This window comes from Lolium rigidum, chromosome 6 (assembly GCF_022539505.1).
Source record: "Lolium rigidum isolate FL_2022 chromosome 6, APGP_CSIRO_Lrig_0.1, whole genome shotgun sequence".
In the NCBI taxonomy this organism is placed as follows: Eukaryota; Viridiplantae; Streptophyta; class Magnoliopsida; order Poales; family Poaceae; genus Lolium; species Lolium rigidum.
In genome coordinates, this window is record NC_061513.1 from 294,818,857 (window position 1) to 294,841,224 (window position 22,368).

At 43.2% G+C, this 22,368-nt stretch overlaps 1 protein-coding gene across 1 annotated transcript; it reads right to left on the minus strand.

The window, feature by feature from the left end:
- Window positions 1–8,640: 8,640 nt before the first annotated feature.
- On the minus strand, window positions 8,641–11,780 carry LOC124659420 (histidine-containing phosphotransfer protein 1-like). The gene is made up of 6 exons (XM_047197296.1): window positions 11,730–11,780; window positions 11,479–11,609; window positions 11,298–11,366; window positions 9,998–10,069; window positions 9,221–9,293; window positions 8,641–8,679 (listed from the first exon to the last, which is right to left on the minus strand). Exons 1-6 carry the CDS (start codon window positions 11,778–11,780, stop codon window positions 8,641–8,643), a joined length of 435 nt encoding a protein of 144 aa, XP_047053252.1.
- Window positions 11,781–22,368: the final 10,588 nt, after the last annotated feature.

Consider the following 22,368-nt stretch of genomic DNA (forward strand, 5'->3'; position numbering starts at 1 on the left):
CCGGACAACGACATGTGTATACAACTTGCAGGTAAGACCATAAACAATGAATATCATGATGAAATAATAACATGTTCAGGTCTGAGATCATGGCACTCGGGCCCTAGTGACAAGCATTAAGCATAACAAGTTGCAACAATATCATAAAAGTACCATCTACGGACACTAGGCACTATGCCCTAACAATCTTATGCTATTACATGACCAATCTCATCCAATCCCTACCATCCCCTTCGGCCTACATCGGGGGAATTACTCACACATGGATGGGGGAAACATTGCTGGTTGATGGAGAGGCGTTGGCGGTGATGGCGGTGATGATCTCCTCCAATTCCCGTCCCGGCGGAGTGCCGAACGGAGACTTCGGCTCCCGCGACGGAGTTTCGCGATGTGGCGGCGTTCCGGAGGGTTTCGGCGACTTCGACTTCTCCCCGTGCGTTTTTAGGTCGATGCGAATAAGTAGTCCGAAGGGGGCGTCGGAGGCCAGCCGAGGGGCCACACCACATGGCCGCGCGGGCCCCCCCGGGCCGCGCCGCCATGTGGTGTGGGGCCCTCGGGCCTCCACTTCAATTGTCCTTACGGCTCCGTCATTATTCTGGGAAAATAGGCCCTTTCGTCAAAATCCCGAGGTTTTTCCTGAAAGTTGGATTTCTGCACAAAAACGAGACACCAGAACAGTTCCGCTGAAAACAGCGTTAGTCCGCGTTAGTTGCATCCAAAATACACAAATTAGAGGCAAAACAATAGCAAAAGTGTTCGGGAAAGTAGATACGTTTTGGACGTATCGGGAGTCCTCCGGGAGATGAATCCCCTCTCCGGCGGGGTGCCGGAGGAGATCTCCGGAATCCCCGAGATGGGATTGGCGGCGGCGGCGTCTCCGGAAGGTTTTCCGTATCGTGGCTCTCGGTGCCGGGGGTTTCGCGACGGAGGCTATTTGTAGGCGGAAGGGCAGGTAAAGAGGCGGCACGAGGGCCCACACCCTAGGTCGGCGCGGCCGGGGCCTGGGCCGCGCCGCCCGGTGTGTCGCCACCTCGTGGCCCCACTTCGACTCTCCTTCGGTCTTCCGGAAGCTTCGTGGCAAAATAGGACCCCGGGCGTTGATTTCGTCCAATTCCGAGAATATTTTGTTACTAGGATTTCTGAAACCAAAAACAGCGAGAAACAAGAATCGGCTCTTCGACATCTTGTTAATAGGTTAGTTCCAGAAAATGCACGAATATGACATAAAGTGTGCATAAAACATGTAGATATCATCAATAATGTGGCATGGAACATAAGAAATTATCGATACGTCGGAGAAATATCACCAATCCAAAGCTCTGGCAGCGACGCTGTGAAGAGTATTTCAGGAGGTGGAGCACGCCACAAACTCTCTGGGTCTCTTACGGGTCATCTCAGTTCACCGGAGCAGCTGCAACATGGTTGGAATCGTTCCTGACGAAGAACAGTCAGTCCGGATGGGAGGAACTGGTGCGCGGTGTGATGGCTCGCTTCATGCGCAACCAGCACACAATTCTTCTCCGAAGGTTTTACCACATTTCTCAAACCAGTACAGTTGAAGATTATGTCCAGCGATTCTCACACTTAGTGGATCAGTTAGCTGCGTATGAGCCACACCCTGAGTCCATCCGAAACATGACACGTTTCCTGGATGGCCTGAAGCCAGCAGTCAGGGTCCTAGTAGCTATACAACGAGCCTCGAAGATCTCGACACAGCTTTCACCCTGGCACTACTGTATGAAGAACTGGGAGAAGGAACTAACCCCTTTGCAGCCACGGCTCCACTCCGACAAGGCGCTGGAAGAAATGCACCCCAACAGTTTCCTCTGCCACCTCCGCCACCTCCAGCGAAGTGGGTGTCGAAATCAGTAGAAGAGAAGAAACAGCTTGAAGCAACCAGGGGAAGTTCGGAGGATAAATGGAGCAACCTAAAGGCTTACCGCAGGGCTAAGGGACTGCGTTTTGTCTGTGGAGAAAAATGGGGAAAAGATCATATGTGCAAGGGAGCTGTCCAGCTACACATTGTGCAAGAGATGTTGAATTGCATGCAAACGGAGCTCACTGATGAAGGACCTGAAGAAGAATCAGATACAGAGTCACAACACCTCATGTGCCTATCAGCGGCAGCGCCTGATTCCAAGGAGCAATCTCAGAAGACTCTACAGCTCAGAGTTACAGTGCAAGGGCACTCCATGCTCTTTCTAGTAGACTCTGGAAGCTCAGCCTGTTTCATCGACAAGGACAAGGCCAAGTTGCTCTCTGGCCAACAGCAGATGGACAAGACTCTTAGGGTACAAGTGGCAGGAGGGGAGATTCACGCAAGCTACTGATTATTTTCCTAAACTCATTTGGACAGTTGAGGAAGCTGAATTCGAAGACTCCTTCCGCATCCTACCCCTCAAGAGTTATGACGGTGTAATTGGCCATGATTGGCTAGCCAAACATAGCCCTATGTTGACTCATTGGTCACATCATTGGCCGGCGATGGTGAGGGAAGAGCAGCTGATAGTACTTCATGGCGAAGGAACTGCTGGCGCCACACACACACTCATAGAGTTACATGTGATCCAGGACACGGCTGAATCGACTGCTGCACAACACAGCCCAGGTATACAAGCTCTGCTGGATAAATTCTCTGATGTATTTGATACGCCAACTGGGCTTCCGCCCCGCAGGCAGTACGATCATCAAATTCCTCTTGTTCCGGGAGCAAGACCAGTATCAATGAGGCCTTATCGAGTAGCCCCAGAATTAAAAACTGAATTGGAAAGACAGATACATGAATTGTTGAAACAGGGTGTGATAACTCATAGCAGCAACGCATTTGCCTCACCAGTCATACTTGTGAAGAAGGGAGATAATACTTGGCGACTAGTGGTCGACTACCGACATTTGAACGCTCTCACAGTAAAGGGAAAATACCCACTGCCGGTGATTGATGAACTGCTGGATGAATTGGCTGGCTCACATTGGTTCTCCAAGCTGGACTTGAGGGCAAGATACCACCAGATTTGTCTAGCCCCTGGGGAGGAATATAAAACGACTTTCCAAACTCACAACGGACATTACGAGTTCCGTGTCATGGCCTTTGGCCTCACAGGAGCTCCAACCACCTTCCAATTCGCTATGAATGCTTCTCTGGCACCAGTGCTTCGCAAGTTTGCTCTCATATTTTTTGACGACATCTTGATCTACAGTCAGACTTATGAACAGCATCTCGACCATGTGCACCATGTTCTGACAATCTTACAGAGGGACAAGTGGCAAGTGAAGCTGACCAAGTGTGCTTTTGCGCAACAGAAAATTGCTTACCTGGGGCACGTTATTTCTGCTGAAGGGGTGGCAACGGATACAACTAAAATTGAAACTGTCAAGACCTGGCCTCGACCAGCTAACCAGAAGGAAGTGAGAGGTTTCTTGGGGTTGAGTGGATACTACCGCAAGTTTATTCGTCACTATGCCATTATTAGCTAGCCACTCACGGCATTGCTGAGGAAGGGGTCATTGTTTGTGTGGACAGAGGAACACGAAGCTGCTTTCCAGGTATTGAAGGAAGCTCTGACTTCAGCTCCGGTTCTTGCTCTGCTTATTTGTCATTGAGACGGATGCCTGTGACATTGGGATTGGAGGTGTACTCTCTCAGAAAGGGCATCCTCTCGCCTTTGTGAGCCGTGCCTTCGGACCAAAGAATAGGGGTCTCTCTGTATACGAGAAGGAGTACATGGCTATCCTGCTGGCAGTGCAGCAATGGCGTTCATACCTTCAGGTTGGGGAGTTCGTCATCAAGACAGACCACAAAAGCCTCATTCATTTGACTGACCAGAGGCTCCATACCGAGTGGCAACACCGTGCACTGACCAAACTTATGGGGCTCCAGTACACCGTGCAATACAAGAAAGGAATCCTCAATGGCGCCGCCGATGCCTTGTCTAGGAAGCCAATGGACGAGCCTTCCCTGATGGCAGCTACTGTGATTCAACCAATGTGGCTTGACAAGGTTCTGGACAGTTACAAGGACAATTCTTATGCTCAGCAGCTCCTGGCAAAACTAGCTATTGATTCACAGGCCGATCCTCAATTCACTCTGTCTAAAGGGGTGCTCAGGTACCAAGGAAGGATCTGGATTGGTCCAAACAAAGAACTGCAACAATCTATTATAGCAGCTTTCCATGACAGCCCAGTGGGTGAACATTCTGGATTCCCTGTGACTTACATGAGGTTGCTATCTCTCTTCAAGTGGACTGGAATGAATACAGCAGTCAAGGAATTCGTCGCTAACTGCCACATTTGCCAGCAAGCTAAGCCTGAAAGAACCCTGCCAGCTGGACTCCTACAACCCTTGCCAATTCCTTCAGGACCATGGGAGATGGCGACCATGGACTTTATCGACGGATTGCCACCATCTCGTCAGTACAATTGCATCTTGGTAGTGGTGGACAAACTCTATAAATATGTTCACTTCATTCCGCTCAGACATCCTTACACCACAGCAAAAGTGGCAGAGCTTTTCGTGGACAACATCTATAAGCTTCATGGTATGCCTCTGTCTCTTGTATCTGATCGAGACCCAGTTTTTACTAGCAATTTCTGGCAAGCGGTCTTCAAGGCTACATGCACGCAGCTGCGTTTGAGCACAGCGAACCACCCTGAAACTGATGGGCAAATGGAGAGAGTCAATCAGTTGATTGAATGCTATCTTCGTTGCTTCATTAGCGCGCACCCTCACCACTGGTCCAAATGGCTTTCCTTATGTGAGTTTTGGTATAACAACAACTGGCATTCCTCGTTGGGCAAGACGCTGTTCCAGGTGATTTATGGCGGGGAACCTCGCTACTTCGGCATTACCGCTGCCGATCGGGTGGCTTCAGGAGACATTCAGGAGTGGCTACGTGAGCGAGCCTTGGTGCTTGCTTCAGTCAAGCAACACCTTCCGAGGATGCAGCAGCGAATGAAAAGGCAAGCTGATAAGAAGAGGTCAGAGCGTGTTTTCTCAGTGGGTGATCGAATTTTCCTGAAGCTTCAGCCATACTTGCAATCGTCAGTTGCCCATCGCGCCAACCATAAGCTTGCTTTCAAGTTCTTCGGGCCATTCCAGGTGTTGGAACACATTGGGGAAGTGGCTTACAAACTGGACCTTCCTGCTTCAAGCCGTGTTCATCCAGTTTTTCACGTCTCACAGCTCAAACCCTTCCTGGGCCCTGGACAGAAGGTTCTTCCCAAGCTTTCCTCTGCTGACGATGTGTTTCAGGTGCCAGTACAAGTTCTACAGCTCCGAGTTTGTCAGGAAGGTCTTCGTACGATCGTTCAAGGCTTGGTGCAATGGAGTGGCAGCCCTGAGTCCATGGCCACGTGGGAAGATCTCGAGTCGCTTCATCAGAGATTTCCTTTTGCATTTGCTTGGGGACAAGTAGAAATTCAAGGAAGGGGGAATGTCAGCGACCCTGCACCTGATGAGGAGGACGCACCAGAGGCAAGGCCCAGGAGGCGGACACGCCAACCCGAATGGCTCAAGGACTACCAGTTGGGCCGCAAGAAGCCCATGTAATAGGCTAGCCCGGCTTGTCCGATATATGCCCTATGTGTATCGTGTTTGAACCTCGGCGAGGATTTGGATGGAACGGCAGTGCCGTGGTGTAATGAACTAGCTCGGGGGAGGTTAGGAGGAGAGCTATGAACCCTAATTCCTGTTCTCCACTTGGGATCTGCTCCAAATCCGCTAGAATTCCGTAGGGATCTCACAGATTATTAGTATAGTGTGTGTACGTTTAAGCTAGATTGGTCGTTTTGATGCTTGGCTTGTTCAATGTAGTAGTAAAATAACACTTCAGCCAAGCCAATTAGTCATTAACTAAGCAAGCTTAGAAATGCATGCCTCCTCCCTTGGTCCAGGGTATGCCAGCCCACTGAGAACGGCAGCCTTGGCGTGCTTAATCTGAAGCTCTTCGGCACCGCACTTCGTTGTCGCTGGCCCTGGCTGCGATGGGCCTCGGAACCGCGTCCATGGGTGCTGATTCCGGCTGAGGACGACCTGGAAGCGTTGGCCATCTTCAGAGCTGCAACTTTCATTCGCATTGGCGATGGGACAAGGGTGTTGTTCTGGACTGACGCATGGCTCCCTGGAGGAAAATCAGTGCAGGATGTAGTCCCTATTCTGCACTCCTTCGTCAAGAAATCAAACACCACTGTGGCAGCAGCACTGCAAAATAATCGTTGGGTTAGAAACATAACAGGGGGTCTCTCTTCGCCGGCGCTTGCTCAGTATTTGCAGCTCTGGTATTTATTAGAGGGCACCACCTTAACTGTCGGCCAACAAGATGAGGTGGTTTGGCGGCCCTCGCACGATGGTGCTTTCTCCGTCAACTCGGCCTACAAGCTCTTCTTCATCGCGAACATGCAATTCGCTTGTGCAAAACCTATTTGGAAGTCCAAGGCCCCCATGAGATGCAGGTTCTTCATGTGGTTAGTGGTGCACAAGCGCTGCCTCACAGCAGACAACCTTGCTCGCAGAGGGTGGCCACATAATACCTTCTGCCCGCTGTGCACTATTGCTAATGAAAACTGCACCCATCTCTTTTTGCACCGCCGTTTCTCCAAGCAAGTCTGGGAGCGTGTTCGGACCTGGTCCAGGGCCAACTTCCCAATTCCTGACGATACTTTTGGCAGCACCGAGGAATGGTGGCTTAAGGCAAGAAAGAGGGCGCCGAAGAACATACGTCGCGACTTCGACACTGTGGCAATTCTGGTACATTGGAGGATCTGGAAGGAGCGGAATTCACGCATCTTCTAGCAGGAGTGTAGCACGGCTGACCGTGTGTTTGAGCTAATCATTGAGGATATTCATTCCTGGAAGGCCGCCGGCTGTATTTCTGAGTTTTAGACTCCTGAGGTTTTTTGCTGGTGATGTAGTTTGTTGCCGGTCTCTTCATCTAGAGTTCTGTTGGGACCAGGATAGGTCTTCTTTTGCTCGGCCATCTCGGCCGTCATTTGCCACGCTGTGGCTCTCTTGTAAAAAACTTTCTCTTCTATCTTAATGAAGTTCGGCCTAAGCTTAGAAATGCATATCTTTTTCTTTCTTATCAAATGTACCAATGAAGCCGGCCACCGCACTGTATCAACCTCTAGGAGTACTGTTATGCTAAAGATTAACGTTTTTTCTTCTATAGCTGGAATAAAAAAAGCAGGCGCGGCTACTAATTTAACATCTACAGACTGCATCTGAGATGACTGAGGAGAACGTAGCTTCAGAGTTTCGATGAGACGAATAAGGTGGTGGAGCAAAGCCTTTATGAACATTCGAGTTCCTTTTCAGAAGGGGTTGTTAATTTTGACGAAATAGAGATGAACATTCTACAAATTTCCCCACCTCACACAGCAACCGGTAGCAGAAAAGAAAAAGGGAAGAAATTGAGTATGTTTCTGTTGTCACATGGTAAGAGAATCAGGAGGCTGCACATAGCTAACAACCAGCAGCAAGCTGAAACTTAGAATACAAGCAACGCCAACATCCTCATACAACAAACTCAATCCTCCTAACAGAGTGGAGGGCAACTTGAGTATCTCCAAATAATAATTCCATGCTCCCCAGATGTGTCATAGAAGGTATACCACATCAGAAAGGGATGAATAATCAGATATGGTAAGCTGAAGAGGCTGATGACTGTAAAAGTTTACAAAGAAAGCATCCCGTTTTTTCAGTCTCCCCAATTTCTCTCTTGCTTGGGTATTGAACTGTTTTAGAATAGTCAGCATAGAACGTCACTCCTAGAGACCTGATATGTGAAATCTCGAAATAATGTGATATCTCACGAGAGCTGACATATGGCTCCAGAGCTCCATGGAACGCGGAATTTTCAGTGATTTAATAGTTTCAAAAAAAAATTGATTTCTTTTAGAGAGATACACGTAGAGATGACTTCTACGGAAGTGCAAAATTTTGTTATAAAATTTGGTGTATTTTGAGCTACACTAAAATAACAAAAATACATTGCTCTAATTTTCCATTTAAAATATCACTTTTGGACTTGATATTTGTCATTTTTGTGCAGGGCGCATATGCAACTCAATGAAACTTCATATGTAGAAACATCCATATGTACTTGCATTCTTTAAAAAAAGTAAAAAGGAAGGTTTTATTTTTTCTTTTCTTCAAAAAGCACGCTGCACATAGCTCAGGTTTCATTTGAGCTTTCCAAAAATAAAAACGCACTTGAGATTGAATAGAAAATAACTTGAGCCGAGCAATTATATCATGAATTCATGATACGCCCATTTGTTCCCAACAAAAATCATAAGTTGAAATTAGAATTTCACCACAATGCTCGCCACAGCATACAACCACAATACGTCCACTGGTTGACAAGGCACAACAACTATGTCAAGATCACACCGCTTTTGCATTTTTACGACCTACTGGATATAACTGAGCAACAAGATTAACCATTGGCTGATCCACAAAATGACGATGGATGAAAATGACACTACGGATCGACAATAATAGAGGGATATCAACGACACTAAAATGGTCAGCTTTCCTCTAAGCAGAATCAGACCTTAAACGACTCCATGATAAAATCTAAATTAAGCATGTTCTACGACTTCCAAAGTTCAAAACATGTGGCTCTCACTTTGTCGCTCCAGATTTTAATGCTTACGGTAGAAGGTCCAGACCTGCTGCTCCAGCTGCATTCGCAAACATAAGAATAAGGTTCATGAAGTATAACAATGTTGCGAGAAATTTAGAGGCCAAGATTCCAGTGACCTTTTGGAGCAACATGAAGCAAATATTTTTAAGGCAGATTTCAAGAAATATACCCAAAATACTTATAAGTCAAAAAAAACTTAACGCAGATTTCAAGCAGTGCTTGAGACACCAAGTAGTGCCTATATGTATAATTCATAATTTGACACCACAAATGACACACATATTTACATAGAAAGGAATGATGATGTCATGTCTATGCTTGTTTACCTTCCAAATATATTACAAGTAATATAATGTACAGTAGAAAAACCAACTCCATTCATTCCACTAACATTCTTTCGTTTGTTGTCATGCAACGAACTAGGTGAATCCATTCCATTATCATCTTATCTTTTGTCTACTTTATGAGTTCGCATATCAAGAAAATTCTAAACTAAAAAATATTTATTTTTAAGATGGCTCCCCCGGTTTATTACAATGCTATAAAGTCGGATATGAGCTGAGAAAAAAAGGTAATACCTGAACCATGATCTGGAACTTGCTGCGCAGATCATAGAAATCATTCCTAACAACATCCAATGTATCTAGGCATCTGGCAATAAAAACAATCCAGTAAGTTGTGAAGCCCCTTTTCCATTAGTAGCTCATAAAAGGATCATGTTAATAATTAATGAAAAATGCTCATGGCTGCTGAAGTTTGACCCTATAAGAATAAATTTTTGCACCACAAGATTATTTTAAATATAAAAACCACATATGTTTTGAAAATTACACATGTGAAAATGTAACAACACTTGGCGGCTTGAAACATGCACAATTTATCAGTTTATTTACTGGATAGTTGTGCAATATTCAATGAAGATGGGAAGACCTAGTTTCCATTGTAAGTACCCCCAATGATATGGTAAGTGCGGCATACTACCCGTACATGGAGGGTGACCCATCTTTAGCTCAAATTGTAATTTGTAAACATTCATATAATAGTTTCCTACATTTAATATAACACTCTTAAAATATACAATTGGATAGAAAACCGTAATGGAACAGTTATACTCCTAGACGAACAAGCTTAGTAGAGTGAGCCAAATCATTATGTATGTAAAGAATGAATAAATTTAGCAGTTTACAAACGCAATGAACATGTCATTGCATCGATAAATACTCAGATGACATTAATAATAGGTAGATGTGTTACTGTAGATGAGTAGGTCGAACTAGGCCACATTCAGTATGAAGATTTCAATAACACAAAGAAAGAAACTATAATACGGTGATATAATGATACAAGATACTGACCCATATCTAGTATTGTCCTGGCAAAACTTGTGGAATTGAATGCATGTGTCCTTCACTCTCTGAGCACCAACACTGCAACATGCAATATATGTAATCAGGAAAGTACCACTAAATTTCTTTAATGAATGAAAAAAACATTGTCATTCTTTCTCTTCACTTGCTCATCGCAACCAAGTACAAATATAACACTACATTTTGCAATATATGAGTTAACAAATCAATTAAATACAACTAATTAAGAAAGCTCAGATAAGCATATACATGTTGACACATTGGCTTACAAACTTTGGTTCCATAAAAATCACATGGGTGCCACAAATATAACTAAATCTAAGTCATCTTTTCTTCCAGACCAGGAATGAAATAGCTGGTTTTTAAATTAATTAGGTAATAGGATGGTAGTAATATTAGTTTCTCTTATAATATTTATGCCCGTAAATATACAACGCTAAACCCTCTGCAATCTTCTTCCTGAAACTACAAATACCATGCTTTTTGAACTTACACCATCACAACAAACCTCTATCGCCATACAAATTTGCCTTTTTAAAATCCAAACAAAAGGAGAAGCGTCTTAAACTATCCTAAGTAGTTAAAAACCCACAATGGAGAAAGCAATGTCAACCCCTAAAATTTTAATTGGAGGAACCACACGAGAGAATATGGGGTGCTACTCGTTGAGGCATCTGATTTGTCAAAGAGGCTCATATTTGCAAATCTAAAACATAAATCAGTGCATCGCATAATTTTTTTTTTAATGTTAACCATGAAAGAGTAAAGCGACCAAATGGTTTAACATATCTACAACGACCAAATAGTTTACAATGTCTAAGTAACAAAATAGTATGATTACAATCATTTTCTGGATCTAAATAATAAAACAATACAACGACCAAACAGATCTGAAACTCTCTGTATGTTTATTTTCAGATACCACTAATGTGTGGTAACAAATAAAGTTTGTAAAATTTACATCAGAAATCACTACAAGGGACAAAAGAATCTCATCCTTCCCCATAGGTATCTAGAGCACCACTCATAATGGAACAATGTTAATCTACTATTTGGGTCGTCCAATCAATGTGGGAAATGAGTCATCGTTCATAGTATCTATTTATAAGATACTAAAACAATCAAATAGATGATAATTCTCCCCCAAGATGACCATAATCCTTACAGTGAGTATAATTAAGTCTTTCTATTATATGGGGAACTAATTTATACTAGCGGCAACAACCACATTATACTATTGCAGACACATATATGAACATGACATGAATGAAGAAGAAAAGAGCCTCACGTTGCACTGCTCCCCTGAAGCCTATACAAAAGAGTATCAACCTTGTTGAAGTCCACAAATGGCTTGTTCCTGCACACACACACACACACACACAACAACAACAACCGAATCCTCATGCAAATTATCAAACATTTGATCGCATAGAACATGACAAGTGAGCGAGCGGGGGAAGCACAATTACAATAGCTTTGCGAGATCATTGATGATCCCCTCGCCTTCCATACAAAAGAGTGTAATGATCTCGGTAATGAAGTCTGGGGAACTCCCTTCATGGAGGATCTGCAACTGTCGGAACTGATCGTCCAACAAACCCTAACCCACCAAATAAACAAAAACAATAAAACATCAATAATTCCACCAAAAATATTACACATCCACCTTTGGAGAAACTAAAATTCCACACAAATGACACCAAAGTAGTGAAGTGCTCACCGTGGCAAACATGTTAGCCATGAGGGTATTGAGCTGCATCTTGGCCTCCATGGTTACCCGAAGCGTGGATGACTAGAGCTAGCGATGAGGATGGTAAGCAAGAAGAGAACAAAGGAGAGCGATACAGGAACAAAAGTGGTAGTGTATCGTGATTGGCGCTGGGTTGGTAAGTCAAATATATATAGTAGAACTGGATTCCTAAGGACCCCATCGCAGTTGGAAATCGACCAGCCACCCTCTTCCTACCCTTTATTGCTCTGCTTTTTATAATGAAGTCATATCTCATCTGAAAATGCCAAATTTTGATTTATTTTTTAATTATTCTTTATCATTTAGACCCTTAGTCTATTGGACTAGTGTGAATGTAGGCTTAATTTTATTGGATACCTTTTTATTTTCCTCTCTAATTTTAGAGTATATTTTTGCGCAATAAAGGCGGGCAAAAAACTCTCACTACAAAATGTTAAATTTTCATTTTTTTTTTATTTTTTGTGGGATAATTAAGTATTACCTAATATGATTAATGGGACATTGGAAGATTTTCATTCCATACCTTTTAATCCTTCAGTTGTGCCAAAAAAATTATAGATCATTAAAAGTTTCTACTTAATTTGGATGATGCTTAAACCGTGTATGGGTAGTTATAGTGGATACCTTCGCCAGCTAGCCTCCAAGTATGCGTAATGTCATTAGGACATACTGCCTTACTAAGCCAAGAAGATAGGTCATCAGCGTGGACTCAACAAAGACGAGCACCCCTTCTCACAATTGGGAGCCTTCTATAGGTCGCCGTTTATGGTAGTTGACTTAATTAATAGGGATTTCTATTTTCGTGCCCCTGCTTCGTTAGTCGTACTCAGTTTTCTCCAGCTCGTTAGTTTTTTCTCAGCTTTCCCCTCCCTCTAGTTTGAAACCCCTCGAAGACGCGGGTTGCCGTCAGGTCAGAGGCCTTACCGTTACCGTCAGGTCAGTTCCTCTGACCGTCTCGTGCTGACGGGTAGCCATCCATCTACCGCTGACGCGTGGGCCGTTTTATTTCCTGATTGTATACGTGGTGCTGCCAATGACAAATGGGGCCGCTCTATGGGGCTGCCGCAGCCAATGACCAGTGGGTCGTCTATTTATTTATAGAAAATTATATTGCCGCTCTGTGGGGCCTCCGCAGCCAATGACCGCTGTGGCAGGTGACAATTTTCGCAGCTTAATCTAAAGTGACTCTTATGCTAAACATTGTGCATCCCGACGTTGACCTAGCAGTGGCGGCGAGCATAGCGGTTCTGACCAGGCCGATATCGGCATCGGCATCGTTTGGAGGATGTGGTGCTCGAATAATAGTGGAAATGCGATATTATTTTTTACATGCATAATATATAGAAAATAGCTAGATCTCTAAATCGATGCATATGAAGCTACATATATATTCTTGGTCATAATCGCCTTATCTAAAGGGGATGGATATATGGCTTCATGTCGTCGTCGCTTTCATCGTCAGTATCTTCGTCGTCTGAGTAGTAGTACCTCCTGCACATTGTTCCGTCGAACACCTTCACTGTGAGCACATCATCGCCTTCATATTTGAAGTGTACGTAGCAGCCGAAATCCACACCGTGCGCGATGGCGAATTTCTCCCAGCCCTTGTCGAGGTACATCCGGCCTTGTCCGTCAAATAGGACCTCCACGATCCAGAGACGAGGACCGCAGTCAGCTGCTCGCAGATACACCTTAGCTAGCTCCTGGCCGTCAAGATAGTCCGCAAATTTTTTTGGGAGTTGCTGCAAAGAGATCGAGCGCCGATCGTTTGAATAAAGGTTTTTTAGAACATGCCCATAATTAATCACATGCATCATATATGTGGGAACGCGTACGTACCTTCTTGACCAAAGGGTCTTCATAGACGACGATGAAGAACTTCTCTATGATCAATGGCAGTATTGACGGTGGTGGTGGCAATGATGATGATCCACTTCCCCTTCCCCTTCCCCTTCCCCTTCCGGTCCGCGTACGAGACGTGGAAGCCATGGCAATGGATCAAGTGTATGTGAACGAAGAAGAGAGAGGCAGAACCTATTGACACAAGAGATGGCCGTGTGGGTGTTTATAAGGGAGAGATGACCGTTGTAGGGGTTTACACAATAAAATAAGGAGAAGGTGAACGTTGGTGGGGGTTTACACAATAAATTAAGGAGGAGATGACCGTTGTGGGGGTTTACACAATAAATTAAGGAGGAGACGACTGTTGTGGGGGTATATATCTCAACAAAAAATTAATGCGGACTATCTTGACAGAAATGAAACTTCGTGATATAGTTTATCATTTTACCGTGAAAAGTAATGCCTAAAAGAAATGGTAATTCGTGATAGTTTATCATTTACCGTAATGGCTACAACAAATCGTTGATGGTTTATCATTTTTTGCATGAAAAGTAATGGCTACAAGAAATGGGTGATAGTGTATCATTTTTTGCGTGAAAAGTAATGGCTACAACAAAATCGGTGATGGTTTATCGTTTTTTTGCGTGAAAAGTAATGGCTACAAGAAATGGGTGATGGTGTATCATTTTTTGCGTGAAAAATAATGGCTACAACAAAATCGGTGATGATTTATCTTTTTTGCGTGAAAAGTAATGGGTACAAGAAATGGGTGATGGTGTATCATTTTTTGCGTGAAAAGTAATGGCTACAACAAAATCGGTGATGGTTTATCATTTTTTGCGTGAAAAGTAATGCCTACAAGAAATGGGTGATGGTGTATCATTTTTTGCGTGAAAAGTAATGGCTACAACAAAATCGGTGATGATTTATTGTTTTTTGCGTGAAAAGTAATGGGTACAAGAAATGGGTGATGGTGTATCATTTTTTTGCGTGAAAAGTAATGGCTACAACAAATCGGTGATGGTTTATCATTTTTTGCGTGAAAAGTAATGCCTAAAAAGAGTTTATAATTTAGCTCGTGAAAAATAATGCAAAAAACCAAACTTTGCGTGAAGCTAACCGACGACAGAGACAGAGAGGGTGGTGGCCCCGACCAGAGAGAGATAGGGGTTATCCTGCCCGTTAGATCATACGATCAACGGTCGGCGGGCACGATCCGCGTGACATGGGCTAGACCAATCAGGGCAATGTTAGGCGTCTGTGAGAGTTTGTGAAGGGAGAGGACAAAACTGAGTAGTATCAAGAAACCAAGGGCAAGTGAGTAGTAAACAGACTAAGGGATTCAAATATGAGATTTAAAAAATGGAAAATGCGTGTTTTGTATGATGAAACCCATCTTGGCCTACCTCAAACTATTTGCAATACAAATCTACATGAGTGTGAAAGTTATGGCCTCATTCAGACAAAGTATGTTTCGGGGAAAGCTGTTTTGGGTAGGGCTTATTATGGAAAACCATGCACCTTCATAGCTACTAGGTGATTTGAGAAGTGGCAATTTGTGGTGAAACTTGATTTATCTATGATTTATCTATGATTTGAGAAGTGGCAATTTGTGGTAAAGACTCAATGAGTAAGTGCTACTCTTTTTCGGATTTTTTTGCACATTAAATAACTCATTTAACTAGTTAATCCCATTTGTTGACTCTCTGTTGACCAGCCACTTGAGGGTAAAACTGAGTATATTGCACTAGCCAGTATTAGCACTCAAGGGGAAAACTGAGCACACAAAAAATGCTAGTATATGATTCGAGGGTATACCTGAGTATATCTAAATTTCCGGGGTTAGACCCGAGGACGCGTGTTGCGATGCAGAAGTGGAAGACGTGCCATTGTTGACGCGTGTCGCGGTGCAGACGTGCAAATAGTGGACGCGTAGGACGCGGGTCGCATTTAGGATGCCTAAGCCCTCCCTCCCTCTGCACACAGTCGTCTCATTCTCGCTCACGCACGAAACCACCCCTCTCACGTCCCATCAAATTCTCCAAATCGAAAAAACCCCAACTGCCGTACGCACGCTACCCTGCCAGCGATGGAAAAGAAGAATGCGCCGGCGGCCGTCGCCTCCGAGCCCGTCGCCGCCGAGCCAGTCGCCGTCGAGCCCATCGCCTCCGAGGGCGGCGCATCCAAGCGCGGCGCCTCCGTGAACTGGGCCTCTCTCTCGGCTGATGGACCACTTCACAAGATCGGCGAATGCTTACTGGCGAACGAGGAGTACGCCGACACCTACTCTGCTATGAGGCAAGTCTGTAGAAATTGGCGCTCAGGTTTGCCTGATAGCCCGACGTGCACATGGACGAATGGATCATGCTAGACCACGCCCTTCCACGCGTCGCTGAGTTCACCTTCCTCCAACTCGACACATCACGCTACATCACCATAGATCTATCGGAAGTTCATACAAGGTTCAAATTCCTCCATATCTACCTTTTTATTTTCAATCTTAAACATCTTAGTGCTGAATGTTATCTTCATCAATATATTTTAGATACTACTTCGTCGGCTTTTGCCGTGGCGTCATCGTGCTTTCCCAGAAGAACCCGCCGCACAAGATACAGCTGCTGAACCCACTCACAAAGAAATCGAACACTATGTTTGAGGCGCAGATGCCATCTGTTTTTCTGAAATCAGTCGCTGTTATCAAATCCCCGACTATGGTCTTCGTTGCCGCACATTACCCGCCGGAAATTGGTTGGGTCGATGAGAGCACTTCAACTAAGGATATAAATGAATATTGGGGAGAAGGAAGATTTCGATCAAGAACCATTGTCTGCGTTGCATTACCCCGTTCAATGGTGAACTGTATGCAGTAGCTGCGGACAATTTTGAGATCAGAAGAATAGTGTGCACCAATATACAATTGCAGCAGCGCGCGAGCACTGTCAAGATGGAGACACTAATTTCATTTCCAGAACTTGGACGTCAGAAGTTCTACCTTGTGAAGTCGGATGGTGATCTGCTGCTTGTGTTGTTGGTCAGCGAGGCTTTGGCGGGCAAACCATTGGTGTACCGTGTGGACACTCAGAGCCGCTCTGGAAATTCATAATAATGACATATAATGTGTATAAAACATGTGAGTATCATCATAAAAGTAGCATGGAACATAAGAAATTATAGATACGTTTGGGACGTATCAGTCCCCTCAATGCAACCGGAAGCAATTGTGTCATAAGCACGTGACAGTCATTCGACTTGTTGGCCTCGGCCACAAGCAGGAAAGAATTCACGCCCTCTCTGAAAGCGGGAGCACATCGGTTACCGTACATCCATGGATGACTCATCTGCATCATAAGTACAGTTATGTATCAGATGCAATCAGCTTGCTAAAATTAGTATTGTAGACTATGTATATACGAGAAAATAGTTGCTAACCTTTTAGGATCAAAAAGAGGAGAAATCTTATCAAATAAAATCAAGTGGCATCCCTCACACACATTTCATCAAACACCTCTTGTGCACATGAAGAAAAAATGAGCTAGCATACACCTCCACCTTTCACCACTGATACGTCTCCGACGTATCGATAATTTCTTATGTTCTATGCCACATTATTGATGTTATCTACATGTTTTATGCACACTTTATTTCATATTCGTGCATTTTCTGGAACTAACCTATTAACAAGATGCCGAAGTGCCGATTCGTTGTTTTATGCTTGTTTTTGGTTTCAGAAATCCTAATAAGGAAATATTCTCGGAATTGGACGAAATCAAAGCCCGGGGGCCTATTTTCTCACGAAGCTTCCGGAAGTCCGAAGGAGAGACGAAGAGGGGCCACGGAGGGGCCACACCATAGGGCGGCGCGGCCCCCTTGGCCGCGCGGCCCCGTGGTGTGGGGCCCCCGTGCCGCCTCTTGACATGCCCTTCCGCCTATAAAAAGTCTCCGTGACGAAACCCCCGGTACCGAGAGCCACGATACGGAAAACCTTGCGAGACGCCGCCGCCGCCGATCCCATCTCGGGGGATCCGGGAGATCGCCTCCGGCACCCTGCCGGAGAGGGGAATCATCTCCCGGAGGACTCTACGCCGCCATGGTCGCCTCCGGAGTGATGAGTGAGTAGTTCACCCCTGGACTATGGGTCCATAGCGGTAGCTAGATGGTTGTCTTCTCCTCATTGTGCTTCATTGTTGGATCTTGTGAGCTGCCTAACATGATCAAGATCATCTATCCGTAATTCTATATGTTGTGTTTGTCGGGATCCGATGGATAGAGAATACCATGTCATGTTAATTATCAAGTTATTATACATGTGTTGTTTATGATCTTGCATGCTCTCCGTTTCTAGTAGAGGCTCTGGCCAAGTTTTTACTTTTAACTCCAAGAGGGAGTACTTATGCTCGATAGTGGGTTCATGCCTGCATTGACACCTGGGACGATGACGAGAAAGTTCTAAGGTTGTGTCGTGCTTGTTGCCACTAGGGATAAAACATTGGCGCTATGTCCGAGGATGTAGTTGCTGATTACATTACGCACCATACTTAATGCAATTGTCTGTTGTTTAGCAACTTAATGCTTGGAGGGGTTCGGATGATAACTCTGAAGGTGGACTTTTTAGGCATAGATGCGGTTGGATGGCGGTCTATGTACTTTGTCGTAATGCCCAATTAAATCTCACTATACTTATCATGTCATGTATGTGCATTGTTATGCCCTCTCTATTTGTCAATTGTCCGACTGTAATTTGTTCACCCAACATGCTTTTATCTTATGGGAGAGACACCTCTAGTGAGCTGTGGACCCCGGTCCATTCTTTTAATACTTGAAATACAAATCTGCTTGCAATACTTGTTTTACTATTTTCTCTCGCAAACAATCATCTTCCACACAATACGGTTAATCCTTTGTTACAGCAAGCCGGTGAGATTGACAACCTCACTCTGTTTCGTTGGGGCAAAGTACTTTGGTTGTGTTGTGCGGGTTCCACGTTGGCGCCGGAATCCATGGTGTTGCGCCGCACTACATCCCGCCGCCATCAACCTTCAACGTGCTTCTTGGCTCCTCCTGGTTCGATAAACCTTGGTTTCTTTCGAGGGAAAACTTGCTGCTGTGCGCATCATACCTTCCTCTTGGGGTTGCCCAACGAACGTGTGAAATACACGCCATCAAGCTCTTTTTACGGCGCCGTTGCCGGGAGATCAAGACACGCTGCAAGGGGAGTCTCCACTTCTCAATCTCTTTACTTTGTTTTTGTCTTGCTTTATTTTATTTACTACTTTGTTTGCTGCACTTATATCAAAACACAAAAAAATTAGTTGCTAGCTTTACTTTATTTGCTATCTTGTTTGCTATATCAAAAACACAAAAAAATTAGTTTACTTGCATTTACTTTATCTAGTTTGCTTTATTTACTATTGCTAAAATGGCCAACCCTGAAAATACTAAGTTGTGTGACTTCACTAGCACAAATAATAATGATTTCTTATGCACACCTATTGCTCCACCTGCTACTACGGCAGAATTCTTTGAAATTAAACCTGCTTTACTTAATCTTGTTATGCGAGAGCAATTTTCAGGTGTTAGTTCTGATGATGCTGCTGCCCATCTCAATAATTTTGTTGAACTATGTGAAATGCAAAAGTATAAAGATGTAGATGGTGACATTATAAAATTAAAATTGTTCCCTTTCTCATTAAGAGGAAGAGCTAAAGATTGGTTGCTATCTCTGCCTAAGAATAGTATTGATTCATGGACTAAATGCAAGGATGCTTTTATTGGTAGATATTATCCCCCTGCTAAAATTATATCTTTGAGGAGTAGCATAATGAATTTTAAACAATTAGATAATGAACATGTTGCTCAAGCTTGGGAAAGAATGAAATCTCTAGTTAAAAATTGCCCAACCCATGGACTGACTACTTGGATGATCATCCAAACCTTCTATGCAGGACTAAATTTTTCTTCGCGGAATTTATTGGATTCAGCTGCTGGAGGTACCTTTATGTCCATCACTCTTGGTGAAGCAACAAGGCTCCTTGATAATATGATGGTTAATTACTCTGAATGGCACACGGAAAGAGCTCCACAAGGTAAGAAGGTAAATTCTGTTGAAGAATCCTCTATTCCTTGAATGATAAAGTTGATGCTATTATGTCTATGCTTGCGAATGATAGGACTAATGTTGATCCTAATAATGTTCCATTAGCTTCACTGGTTGCCCAAGAAGAACATGTTGAAGTAAACTTCATTAAAAATAATAATTTCAACAACAATGCTTATCGGAACAATTCTAGTAATAACTATAGGCCATATCCTTATAATAATGGTAACGGTTATGCTAATTCTTATGGGAATTCTTACAACAATAATAGGAATACACCCCCTGGACCTGAAGCCATGCTTAAAGAATTTATTAGTACACAAACTGCTTTTAACAAATCTGTTGAGGAAAAGCTCAATAAAATTGATATTCTTGTTTCTAGAGTTGATAGTCTTGCCTCTGATGTTGATCTTTTGAAATCGAAAGTTATGCCTAATAGGGATATTGAAAATAAAATTGTTACTACAGCAAATGCCATCCAAGTTAGAATTAATGAGAATATAAGATTAATGGCTGAACTGCGTGCTAGGTGGGATAGAGAAGAAAATGAAAAACTAGCTAAAAAGGAAAATGTAGTTAAAGTTTGGACTATTACCACCACTAGCAATGCTAATTCTTCACATGTTGCTGCACCTCCTACTATCAATGGTAAAATAATTGGTGTTGGCAATGCTTCTACTCCTAGTGCAAAGCGCGCAAAATTACCTGAAACTGCTAAAACTGCTTGTGATAAAACTGCTGAAATTTTTTCCAACCTAGGGGATGATAATCCCATTTCTTTAGATTGTAATGATTTAGATTTTGATGATTGCCAAATCTCTGAAGTTATAAAGTTCTTGCAAAAACTTGCTAAAAGTCCCAATGCTAGTGCTATAAATTTGGCTTTCACAAAACATATTACAAATGCTCTCATAAAAGCTAGAGAAGAAAAACTAAAACTTGAAACTTCTATTCCTAGAAAGCTAGAGGATGGTTGGGAGCCCATCATTAAAATGAGAGTCAAAGATTTTGATTGTAATGCTTTATGTGATCTTGGTGCAAGTATTTACGTTATGCCTAAAAAAGTCTATGATATGCTTGACTTGCCACCATTGAAAAACTGTTATCTGTATGTTAATCTCGCTGATAATGCTAAAAAGAAACCTTTGGGGAAAGTTGATAATGTTCATATTATGGTTAACAATAACCTTGTCCCCGTTGATTTTGTTATCTTGGATATTGAATGCAATGCATCTTGCCCCATTATATTGGGAAGACCTTTTCTTCGAACCGTTGGTGCTACTATTGATATGAAGGAAGGTAATATTAAATATCAATTTCCTCTCAAGAAAGGTATGGAACACTTCCCTAGAAAGAGAATGAAGTTACCTTATGATTCTATCATTAGAACAAATTATGATGTTGATGCTTCATCTCTCGATGTTACTTGAGATACACTTTACGCGCCTAGGCTGAAAGGCGTTAAAGAAAAGCGCTTATGGGAGACAACCCATGTTTTTACTCCAGTATTTTTGTTTTATATTTGTGTCTTGGAAGTTGTTTACTACTGTAGCAACCTCTCCTTATCTTAGTTTTATGTTTTGTTGTGCCAAGTAAAGTCTTTGATAGAAAAGTAAGTACTAGATTTGGATTACTGCGCAGTTCCAGATTTCTTTGCTTGTCACGAATCTGGGTCTATCTCCCTGTAGGTAGCTCAGAAAATTACGCCAATTTACGAGCATGATCCTCAGATATGTACGCAACTTTCATTCAATTTGAGCATTTTCGTTTGAGCAAGTATGGTGGCCTAATAAAATCCATCTTTACGGACTGTTCTGTTTTGACAGATTCTGTCTTTTATTTCGCATTGCCTCTTTTGCTATGTTGGATGAATCTCTTTGATCCATTAATGTCCAGTAGCTTTATGCAATGTCCAGAAGTGTTAAGAATGATTGTGTCACCTCTGAACATGTGAATTTTTATTATGCACTAACCCTCTAATGAGTTGTTTCGAGTTTGGTGTGGAGGAAATTTTCAAGGATCAAGAGAGGAGTATGATGCAATATGATCAAGGAGAGTGAAAGCTCTAAGCTTGGGGATGCCCGGTGGTTCACCCCTGCATATTATAAGAAGACTCAAGCGTCTAAGCTTGGGGATGCCCAAGGCATCCCCTTCTTCATCGACAACATTATCAGGTTCCTCCCATGAAACTATATTTTTATTCGGCCACATCTTATGTACTTTGCTTGGAGCGTCGGTTTGTTTTTGTTTTTTTGTTTTGTTTGAATAAAATGGATCCTAGCATTCACTTTATGGGAGAGAGACACGCTCCGCTGTTGCATATGGACAAATATGTCCTTAGGCTCTACTCATAGTATTCATGGCGAAGTTTCTTCTTCGTTAAATTGTTATATGGTTGGAATTGGAAAATGATACATGTAGTAAATTGCTATAATGTCTTGGATAATTTGATACTTGGCAATTGTTGTGCTCATGTTTAAGCTCTTGCATCATATACTTTGCACCCATTAATGAAGAAACCCTTAGAGCTTGTTAATTTGGTTTGCATATTTGGTTTCTCTAGAGTCTAGATAACATCTAGTATTGAGTTTTGAACAACAAGGAAGACGGTATGGAGTCTTATAATGTTTACCATATGTCTTTTATGTGAGTTTTTGCTGTACCGTTCATCCT

Bases quoted from the DNA above. Each gene is read 5' to 3' on its own strand.
- LOC124659420 (XM_047197296.1), bottom strand. From the start codon at position 11,780: ATGGAGGCCAAGATGCAGCTCAATACCCTCATGGCTAACATGTTTGCC. The intron at 11,610-11,729 runs GTGAGCACTTCA...TTGGTGGGTTAG, and splicing joins TGGCTAACATGTTTGCCACG to GGTTTGTTGGACGATCAGTT. The intron at 10,070-11,297 runs GTGAGGCTCTTT...TGCATGTTGCAG, and splicing joins CTTCAGGGGAGCAGTGCAAC to TGTTGGTGCTCAGAGAGTGA.